The 11,595-nt window shown below is 41.5% G+C and overlaps 1 protein-coding gene across 1 annotated transcript in view; it reads left to right on the top strand.

Moving 5' to 3' along the window:
* The first annotated feature begins 9,315 nt into the window (after positions 1-9,315).
* Positions 9,316-11,595, top strand: part of LOC118843321 (snake venom 5'-nucleotidase-like) — a 95,419-nt gene continuing 93,139 nt past the window's right edge. Inside the window, exon 1 of the mRNA XM_036750906.1 lies at positions 9,316-9,503. Coding sequence (XP_036606801.1) covers positions 9,316-9,503 — 188 coding nt within the window. The remainder of the gene's footprint in view (positions 9,504-11,595) is intronic.

Raw genomic sequence — 11,595 nt, 5'->3', positions numbered from 1 at the left:
AATACAGCCTTTGGAGCATGCTTAGATAACCTAATAATGAGGCATCTTGCTTCTGAGAAAAGACATCCTGTGTTTCCCCTATCAAGTAGATAGGTGTAGCCTCCTTTAATTGGCTGCATAGCCAGAATAATCTGCCTCTGTGAAACTGTCAAACTGGATAACAATCCTTTCAGATTATTTGAACCCCAATAAGATCCAAAGGCTGAACTAATCAACCAAACTGCTTTGCTTTACTCTGAAATTGCCCTTTCCTGTGTCAGCAACTTCAAAAACCAGATAAGGTTGACAAGGAGTATCTTTCCTGTTGGTTACAGGATGTCTGCAACCAGAACAGTGGGATTTCTCTTATCTTGATATTCGAGGGTCATATACAGGAGAGGCACAAACATCTTGGGATCATAATCCCTAACTGACACTACCTTGTCAGTTGTCTTGAATTACTGTATTTATGACTCATTCAACTAGGAAACTTCCTTTCTTATGATAAGGAGACCATAAACTGGAGTTGGGATTGTTCTGAAGTGTACTTATACCTTGTCATTCTTCTGTCAGTCAATCAGAAGTTTGTTTCTGATTCTATGATCATGTATCTGCTACCTTTAAGGGAATAAACAATATGAATTTATGTATCACCTAGCCTGTTTGGCTCCTTTAACCAACTTTCAAGTCAACAGGGGAAAGTCTCACTTTCTTACCATATCCAGACAGGGTGAAGGTCACAGTTTACCATATTGGGGGCACCATGAACTAAACCAGTGAAAGGGGGGAGGGCTTCCTTCCTCTCCTCCCTCTTTTACCCTGTGGCCCTGAGAATCAGACTAGGAATTATGTTTTGGTTTGTATCTTTTATCGTTTTTGGTTCTAGGAGCAGGTGGTAGAATCCCACTGCACCCAGGATTTCAGGCCAAATTGAAGCCAGCCAGCTCAGCAGAGAAGGCCTCAGAAGCCAGGGTGCCTAAGAGTTGAACCCTAAGTGGGCTTGGGACTTGGGACTGTTCTACACAGTACCTGAGCTAAGTAGTAAAATTAATACTCCCCCTGGGAGGGGGTGGTATTATGCCCCCAAGTGTTGGAGGGAATGGTATATCTTTGAAGTAAATATTCCTTTGTAAAATTTCATCAGCTATTGCGTGATTAAGTGGAACTATGGTACATAGGGATCTCTTACAATCTGGGGAACACCTATAGTGGAGGCTGGAGCCAGTGGCAGAGAGCTTAGCAACCGTCTTTCCCTATTTTTGCAAACAATTTTGTAGCACATACCCTGCTACCTGGGAGTTATGTATGTTACATATTTCACCCTTCCCCCAGGGTTCTCATTCAGCACTGAAGAGGAAAACAATTATGAATACTTAAGAACTATGATCAACACAATTATCAACCACAACTCCAGAAGATGGATGATGAATTAGCAAAAAGAGGATAGACTAGAGGTACAGAATGAGCCACAGATTTTCAGACATGGTTGTTATGTGGATTGTTTATCAGGACAACGTTTATTTGGCACAAGGGAAAGCTTTTTTCTTTTTTTTTCTTTTCCTTCCTTCCTTCTCTCCTTCCTTCCTTCCTTGGGAAACAATAGGAGGAATTCTGTTTCCATAGGATTAAAAGTACTCCTCTTAGCTTTGAGGGATAGCAGAATGTAAGTCACAGGTAACTGGTTTTAATCAGAGCTGTGATCTGGCAGAACCAGGCTTCTGATCAGGTAAAAGGTTAGAAGCTTGCACACATGCTTAATGAATTATTTGAGGGGGCATGACGTGGGCAGTTCAGGAGGTTGCATCTAGCCAATGCAGGGCAAGGCAGGAAATTCGAATTGGGAACAGCATAAAAAGGCTGGCATTTGTCTGAACAAGCTGTACTCCATTAAGGGAGCTACTCATTTACTCAGAAAGAATAAATGTAAAATAATATAATGGAAACCTTCTTGGCTTTCCAATTAATATAGGTTATTCCTAGACTAAATGTATTTCTCACACTTCCTTCCTTCCTTCTTTCGCTCCATCCTTCCCTCTCTTCCTCCCTCCCTTTCTTCCTTCCTTTCTTTTTTTTCTTTCTGGGGAGAGAAGAGTTAGGTGTGTGAGGGAGTGGTGATCATAATGCTTTAAAAGACAGAAAAGAAAAATAATAAATCAATCATTAAAAATACACAGAAGAAAGCAGAAGGAATTTCATAGGGGCATATTTAAGCAAGGTAGTGTTAGAACTACTATGTTAAATTTGAAATACAATTTTTAAAAACCACTAAGCTAATGGAGATGTAGTAGAGATTCATGGTTCCACATGTGGCTCCTTTTCTCTTTATATAGGAAAATGTTCATATTAGTTGATGTTTGTAAAGCTTATATAATAAACAAAAAACAAAAAAATAGGTATGCCTACTTTAGGAAAACTCAACCTACTCCAATGTAAACTTGCAAAACAGATAAATTAGCATTTAATTATTTTACTTTATTCCAAAAGGATGCACCAGTGGTTCCTACCAGTAATCACACTCCTACAGTACACTTAAAATTTAATGTGGCTTGAAAAAACTTGATTTACATGCAACTTTTCAGGAAAAATATCTCCACTGAAAATCAAGACACATCTACTACTTGTCAACGATATCTTTACCTTATGACTGGCAGAACCAATAGAACAACATAATAGTCATATTAGGTGAAACTCAAAAAAGAAAAAGCCCACTAATCATTTTAAGTAATTTTATAAAGTAATTTCCCTCTAAATTTAATTAAATAAGCCTTTCGATGGCCTTTTCATCCTCCACAAAATTCTTCCTCTGATGCCTCATTGTGGAAGCCTTAAACAACCTTTGGGTACCCCAAGTTCTTGAAGGTTATACTAATGCAATGCAAGTTCTAGCAGGTCCTACCAATGTGGAAAGACCACAAGTAAGCATATGGTAATGCACTGTACCTCACTCTAGGCCTACAGTAGTCTAGTTATGTACAGAGAGGATTATTACCAATTAGTATATTGTCCACTAGCACTCTCATTTTCACACCAGTATTCTACTACCAGTCTCCATGTCTGTCACAAACTTCCAAAGGCTGTGTTGTTGTTTTGGTTTTTAAGCCACGCTTATTCCAGGATCAAGGGAACGTTCTGATTATTTTTTAAAGCATAGGGAGGGGGTGGTGGAAATTAACATCTGTAGACAGCTATGCCAAAACTGCATCTTCTGTGTAATGCTGTCTGCTTCTCCCTAGGATTCTCAGCAGCAATATCGATACTGACATACTCCCTAAAGATGAAAGTAAAAGCATACCTCATTTCATTGCACTTTGCTTTAGCGTGCTTTGCAGATATTGTGGGCTTGTTTTTGTTTTGTTTTATTTTTTACAAATTGAAGGGTTGTGGCACCATTTTTCCAACAACATGTGCTCATATTGTGTCTCTGTGTCACATTTTGGTAATTGTCACAATATTTCAAACTTTTTCATTATTATATCTGTTATGATGATCTGTGATCATGATCTTTGATGTTATTATTGTAAGTTTTAAGGGGCAATAAACCATGCCCATATAAGCCGGGCAACTTAACTGATAAATATTGCATGTGTTCTGACTGCTCCATCAATGGTTTGTTCTTCATTTCTCTCCCTCTCCTCAGGCCTCCTTATTTCCTGAGACGTGACATTGAAATTAAGCCAATTAATAACCCTGCAATGGCCTCTGAGTTTTTAAGTGAAAGAAAGAGTCCATCAGTGAGGCAAGCTTCATTGTTATCTTATTTTTAAAAATTGCCAGGAGCAGCTAGGTAGTGGCACAGTGAATAGAGCACCAGCCCTAGAGTGCAGAGGAGTTCAAATCCGGCCTCAGACACTTGACACTCACTAGCTGTGTGACCTTGGGCAAGTCACTTAACTCAACCCCAATTGCCTTGCCTTCCCCCCTCAAAAAAAAGAAACTGCTACAGCTCCCCCAACCTTCAGCAACCACCACCGTGATCAGTCATCAGCCATCAACATCGAGGCAAGACCCTTAGTAACAAGGACATAAATGGCATCGAGGTTCTCTAGTGCATTGATGGTAAACTATTAAACTTGAAAAGGCTATAAGTCAAGACTAAAGTGGATGGAGAGTTGGTACATGACTTTTTGTTCACAGGTGATTGTGCACTCAATGCACTCTCTGAGGCTGAGATGCAACAGAGTATAGATTAATTCTCTACCGCTTGTACTAATTTTGGCCTTAACAATTAACACCAAGAAAATACAGGTTCTCCCCCAGCCAACATGACATTATCCATACATGGAACCACAGGTTACAGCAAATTGAGAAATTCTGAATGTTGCGGATAAGTTCACTTACCTTGGCAGTATACTTTCCAAGGATGTACACGTAGATGATGAGGTTGATGCACTCATTGCCAGAACTAGCTCAGTGTTTGGGAGGCTCAGAAGGAAAGCATGGGAGAGAAGAGGTATGAAGACTGACTACCAAACTGAAGGTCTACAGAGCTGTTGTGCTGACCTCATTGGTGGATGCCTGTGAAGCCTGGACAGTATACCAGCACCATGCTAGGAAGCTGAATCGCTTCTATTTGAATTGTCTTAGGAAGATTCTGAAGATCACCTGACAGGACAAGGCGCAGACACTGAGGTCCTTTCTCAAACTAAACTGCCAAGCATTCAAACTCTACTGCAGATAGTGAAACTAAGAGGGACTGGAGACATTTGAATGCCAAAATATGTTTGCCTAAAAGCCTATTTTAAGGAGAATTCACACAAGGCAAACGCTCACATGGAGGTCAAAAGAAGTGATACAAGAACATGCTTAAGGTCTGTCTAAAGAACTTTGGAATCCATTGTGTGACATGGGAGACACTGGGAAAGAGCCACCCAGCATGGTGTGCCCTCATCAAAGAAGGCACTGTGCTGTATGAGTGAAACAGAATTGCAGTAGCCCGAAAGAAATATGAGACGCACAAATTTACAATCCAAATGTTCATATGGACTATTTGTGCCTGATCTGTTGTAGAGCTTTCCTAGATCACATCAGCCACAGTCAGATGCACTATATCTTGACCCCAGCATAATGATGTCATTTTGGTCCTTTTCGAGAAAGAAGGACAACAACCAACCAACCAACCATTCGTGTCAGACATTATGCTAGGTGCTAGGAATACAGATAGACAAATTAAACATTCCTGACATCAAGGAGCTTACCATTTTGCCAGGAGAAACAATACGCACACATAGAAGTATATACAAAGTATAATGGAAGTAAATAGATAATTTTAGAGGGGTTGGAAAGAGCATCTGTGACGGGGGATATGAAATAACTTCAAGTAGGGATGATATTTGAGCTGAGTTTTGAAGGACTGGTGATTCTTAGTGGTGAAGGTGAAGCATGGGGGACAGAGTATGCAAAAGCACAGACAGAGGAGACAGAACGCAGTGTGTGAGAAATAGCAAGAAGGCGATTTGGCTACCAGAGAATGAAAAGGAATAATGTGTGATAAGCCTAGAAAAACAGATGATCAAGTGAGTCCACCTTAACATCCCTCATGTTCATCCTTTCCCTGTTGTTTGTCCTTCATTTTGAAGAGGACAAATGATACTGTGAGATGATGTCTTGACTCTTGAGTGAATTGGATTTAAAAGAGACAGAGTCACACAAAGTTGTCAGCCTCATTTTCTCTTCCAGAGTTGAACTCCAGTAGCAAGTGAACAGATAAGACTAAAGGATTCTGCCAGTTGGTGGTCTTTTCCAGCTTGAGAAATGGAATGTCCCACTTGATTCAGTCCACTGGTTTGGGTGGCATGAAGCACAACAATATGGCAGAGCCAGAGCCATGGAAACAATCAGATAATTCCTTCTCACGGAAGAATTTTGTTGATACCATCTGAGACATCACTATGGCACAGCAAGCTAGGTGCTGGGAATACAGAGAAAGAAATTAAACATCCCTTGTTGGTGACTAAAAATATCAACATGTTCCCATAAAACCGAGAGAGCTTTAGCAAGGGGAATACAGATGTACGGTAGATCATCCATGATGCGGGCATGCTAATACTGCTGCCATTTCTGCCTTACCAGCACAAAGTACGGAGAAAGTGCAGAATGTGCATCTTCACAGTAGCTCAAATGGATGACAACAGCATTCAAAAGAAGAAAGATTTTTAGATGTTTTTGCACCATCTGTGAATTGGTGCTGAGGTTGAGGTTGTTGAAATGATTATAAATGACATTTCAGATTTTACCTATGAAAAAACATTACTGATGGAGCAGAGATCCCAGATGTTGAAGCAGATGCAGCTTTTTAAGAATGAAAGAGAAAGAAAGGGTCAATTAATCCATGACAGAAACACCATATTCCATTCTGCAGTGGTGGCCAAAATGAAAGAAGCAGACAAGGTTCATTCCTCTGCTCAAGAATCTTCATTAACTCCCCTTTTCTTGATTTTTTAGATAAAATATAAACTCTCTATTTGGCATTTAAAGCCTTTCATGATTTAGTTCTACCTGACCTTTCCAAGTTGATTACACAAAACTCCCCTCCTCCACTCTACACTACAAAGTGGCCTACCTGCCAATGACCCTGACCATGATATATCTGCTTCTATCCATGCCTTTCCACTTTTGCAGATGGTGTAAAGTGTTCTGTTCTGTTCTAAATCTGTTCTGCCCTAATTATGACAATTGTAGGATGACATAACCTCCAAGAGAATAGTGAGATACTGAAGAAAGAGGGGCCCATCCTAGCTTGGTTATTAATAGGTTTTACTAGGGTTAATTAGGTTAATTGGGGAGAGTTTACTCACAAGAGGTCTTTCCTTCCAGATGACAGCAAGATAAAGAAACATCATTGTTCCTCCAACCAAACCCAGGCTGAGTTGGGTATTATAGAGAAATATAACAAAGATGGCATAGTACCAGCACGGGCCAGGGTCACATGCAAGATTTCCCATGGGATAGTTGGAGCTTCTCTTGCTATTTGTATTTACTCAACGTAGTTTACATTTATCTGTGGAGTCATAGGTCATATTCCCACTCTGGTTACTCTCATATAGATGATTATCTATGCTTAGAACATTGTCCTTCCTAACATCTGCCTCTGAGACCCCATAGTTCCCTTAATGGCTCAGGCATCACTTCTTTCAAGAGATCTAGTTGCCCAAGTTGTTTGTGTTTCCCTATATCCCCCTCCTAAAGTACTATGTACTTCTTTTGTACATATCTTATGTTGTGAATATAGGTGGCACAATGGATAGTGTACCAAATCTGGCCTCCAACACTTACTATCTGTGTGATCCCTGGCAAGTCACTTAACCTTGTTTGCCTCAGTTTCTTCATTTGGAAAATGAACCGGAGAAGGAAACCACTCCAGTTATCTATACCAAGAAAACCCCAAATGGAGTCACTCAGAATTGGTTAGGAGTGAAACCACAACAACATAATGTAAGTTCCTTGATAGCAGGGATTATCTCATTATCCCCAATGCCTGGCACTTAATAAACACTGGTTGACCGATGGATAACAAAATGTCTGACAAGTAAAAACAGTAAGGATTTTATAAACGGAGAAAAAGCAAATTACAGATGACAAGTTTTTTAAAAATACAATAGGAAAATTGTTCAGGACTAGTCAAAGTGAAATGGAGAAGATCTGGAACAATTATTGGGACATTTCTTTTACTGTACTACTCATTTGATTACTAAGATACATTCACCTGAATTATTTAGGCAAAGCTATTTCTGGTCTAGTTTGAATTAACTGTGTAAACTTATCCTAAGAATTTAGTTTTCCATAAATGTAACTATAATTCTGATTTTCCAGGAACAGGTTCAAGTGTTAGCTTTTTTGAAGCAGCCATGTTTAACTTCAGGGACATGTTATCACTGATACAAGGGAAGGGGTTTGTTGTTATAGGGCTTGGTCAAAATATGAAGTCATGTTTCTGTGTAAAGTTAACTAATCAGTGTTAACTGGGAGGGAATGAGGATGTATTCCAATTAAGATAATCATTCTCTAAAATACATCTTTTTAGAGCACCTAGTTGAAGTGCTGGGGACCCAAGAAGTGCTAAATAAACATTTGCTGCTACAGGGTAGTAACTAGAAAGCTAATAAAATTATTTTATTGTTAGGGTTGGGAGTAGGAAAACCTGAGTTCAAGTCCTGCCCTTGACAAGGAATGTGTGAGTCCCCTAAACTTCTAGAAACTCTTATGTAGAGGTTCTTATACTTTGTGTTCTTTTATGAGCTCTTCTGGGAATAATGTTTTTAAGTGCATAAAATAAAATATACTAGATTATGCTGGTAGCCATGAAAACAACCCTCTAAATTAGATTTACCCTACAGCAAATTTAATTATTCAGGCCATAATTATTTTGGATTATTTCAGGTCCTCTGCCTCTCTACCCTTTTCCTAAAGCTGTTTGTGTTTCAGTCATTTTACAGCTTCAGATGGGTATACTCGAAAAAACAGCAAGACATTTCAGGTTCATTAGAGCAGTACGGAGGAAAATACAGGCTTTTTGACTTCTGTAGCCAGCACCTACTGCACGATTCTGGGCAAGCACAACCTCTCTGGATGTCAGTTTCCTCATGTATAAAATGAGGGGCTTGGCTTCGAGGTGTCAAAACACCCTGCTTCCCCTCCCCCTCTCAGTAATTGGGAAATACTTAACAAAATAAATAAAAATACATTGGAACATGTATCATGTTAACACGCAGTTTTCTAAGTCAATGTGCTGCATGTGCACGTCCTGCCGTGGGGTTTAGACCCCTCGGGGCTCTCCATCTAGCATCCCAGGGGCAGTTTGCTGACAGATTGCAGGCTCCACCTCACTGGTAGTTGTGCGGTTCAAAGGAGCTCCGTTTGTAAAAGCGTTTCGCACTTATTCATGAAAAATAAGAAAAGGCGCTGCCACGGCTCTTCTTCAAAGTCTGGAAGCATTAACACGGTAGCTGTTTGCCCAACAGTTTGGGTTAAAAGCAAAAACAAAAGCTGGTATTTTAAAACTCTCTAGCCATTCAGGACCGTGCTCTTCCCTAGTCCTGCACAGCGGTGACCACCGCCGTAGGCGCCCTCAATTTCCGTTATTGCCTCAGCAACGGTCCCCTCCGGCCCCATACTTTGCTGTACCCCGATCCCCACACCTGCGCAGTAGGAGGGGTGGGGGGGTGGGGGTGGGGTGGGAATAGGAAGGCCCAGGCACGTGCAGGTCACGCGACCCTAGGCTTTCTGCGCCTGCGCCACTGCTCAGCGGTCCCCGAGGTGCCCCCGTGCCTAAATCCCTAGAAGCCCTCGTCGGGAGAGCCGGGTAGTGGAGCCACGGTGGGCGCCACTCCCCTTGGGTAAATGGAGGCCGCCGACTCGACCCCTGCGCCTGGGCCTCCTCCTCCCTCCGAGCCAGAGGTGGACGCCTCACCTTTAGCCTCGGGGGTCCTGTGCGTGGAGACCGGCCCTTGCGACCTCACTATCCTCCATTTTAACGACGTTTACGACGTAGACCCGAGGGTCGAGGAGCCCGTGGGAGGGGCCGCCAGGTACGCGTTCGCCCTCTTCCCCGCCCGCAGCCTGGGTCCCCAAAGGGAACCGAACCGAGGGTGTGTCGAGGCCCCAGCGGCGTCCTTAGTCTCCAAGGCCTTGAGGCTGTTCGGGATGTGTTAAACCTGAAAGTTGGTTGAAGGAAACAACAGGCTAGGTGATAGAAAAATTCATATTACTTATTCATTCATTTCCTTTAAGCATAGCGGACAGACATGGTCATGGATTGAGCCAGAGAGAGTCTGACTGACTCGTACAGAGGAATGAACAGGTTTTTATATTTTTAGAACCGTCACAATTCAGCATGTTACTCAATTTTGTGATCCCCATGTCTGTCTAACCACAAGACCCTTAATGGAATAGGTTTGTAAATACAAGAGTGTTGACGAAGGTCAGTTACAGTATATACCGGTAGAATACTAAGCCAGGTAGTCTCTGGGGATTAGGGTCTCATCCCTTAATGGTTAACAGGGGAAGGAATGTTCTTAGGTCAAGGGGATCTGGCCTTGTTGACGGAGAAAGGATATTCTCTGAGCAGACTTCAGAGAACAAAGAAGTCCAGGTCCTGGCTCTTCAAGTGGGTCATTAATTCAGGCTCTGGGTCTTATTGAAATTACAAAAATGATATAAAATGGTATAAAATGTTCCACAGATGCCAGGCCACGCCTGACTCCCGGGCCAGCAAAGCAGGCCTGCCCCCACCCCTCCCCAACTGGACCTGCCAACTGCTGGCGGAGAGCAGGGGTGCAGCACGCTGTCTGCCGGCTCCCCAAAGCTCCGCAGAATAAGCTTTCTCCGGCCTGATGGGTCCCTCACTCCCCGCCATAACCCTTCAGGCCACTTCCACCGCATTATCAGAACTCCCTAAGTGTTTTTTTTTTTTAAATAAGTTTCTATTTTTGTCTTTTGTTTTTGATTATCACTATAATTTCTCCTAGTATCTCCCCAACACTATTCGTCCTCTTCTCAGAGATCCATCTTATATAACAAGTAGTGTTTTTAAAGACAAGAAAAAGGAAGAGGAAAAAACAGCACGACACACAAATTTATATGCTTACTCCCTTTTAGCTTCAGTTTCCTTCTCAGTAAAAAAAAAAAAAATTGGAGGGTAAAAATATGACAAGTAACCACTCCAAAAGAGTTGTTCTGAGGTTTAAATGTGAATATAAGCAAAACACTTTCCAAACTTTAAGGCTCTCCATAAATGCCACTTAATATTCCAGGGTAGCTTTCAAAATCCTTTGCTCTGAATAACAGCAGCAGCAACAGCAACAATTCTAATAGAGTACTTCCACTTCCTTTCCTGTCACAGGTTTTTTTTTTTTAAACTCTGCAGTCTGACTTCTGACTTCAACTGACACTGCTTTCTCTAAAATTACCAACAATCTCTTAATTGCCGATCAAATTGTCTTTTCTCTATTCTCATTGTTCTTGAACTCTGAAGCCTTTGACACTGTTGATCACATTCTGTTCCTTGATAGTCTTCTTTCTAGGTTACCATGACAATATTCTATCCTAGTTCTTCTACTTGTCTGACCACTTATGTATCTTCTTTGTTCCTGTGGGTTCCCCTAAGGCTCTGTCCTGGGCTCTCTTCTCTTCTCCTCTATACTATTTCACTAGGTAATCTCATCAGCTTCCATATCTATGCATCCCATACCATCTGTATGTAGTCTATGCAGTGTACTCTCAGATCTACTTGTCCTAACCTCTCTCCTGACCTTCTCCCATCTCAAACAACTGCATCTCTATGTTCCCTAGACATTATAAACTCAGCATGTTCAAAATTGTTCCCCATCAAACCTTCCCTTTTTCCTAATTTCCTATCACTGTTGAGGGTATCACCATCTTCTCAGTTCCCTAGGTTCATCTCTCTCTCTCTCTCTCTCTCTCTTTCTCTTTCTCTCTCTCTCTGTCTCTCTCTCCCCTTTTCTGTCTCTGTCTCTCTCTCCCCTCCTCGCCCCATATATCTAATCAGTTGCCAAGTCCTGTCATTTCTGTATTTCTGTATTTGTAACACTTCTATGTGTCCCCATCCCTGAGACTACCTCTAATTTATATATCTTGTTTGTACATACTTGTTGGCATGTT

The sequence above is a fragment of the Trichosurus vulpecula genome, chromosome 1 (genome assembly GCF_011100635.1).
Source record: "Trichosurus vulpecula isolate mTriVul1 chromosome 1, mTriVul1.pri, whole genome shotgun sequence".
In the NCBI taxonomy this organism is placed as follows: domain Eukaryota; kingdom Metazoa; phylum Chordata; class Mammalia; order Diprotodontia; family Phalangeridae; genus Trichosurus; species Trichosurus vulpecula.
This window is presented reverse-complemented; position numbering and strand designations above follow the sequence as displayed.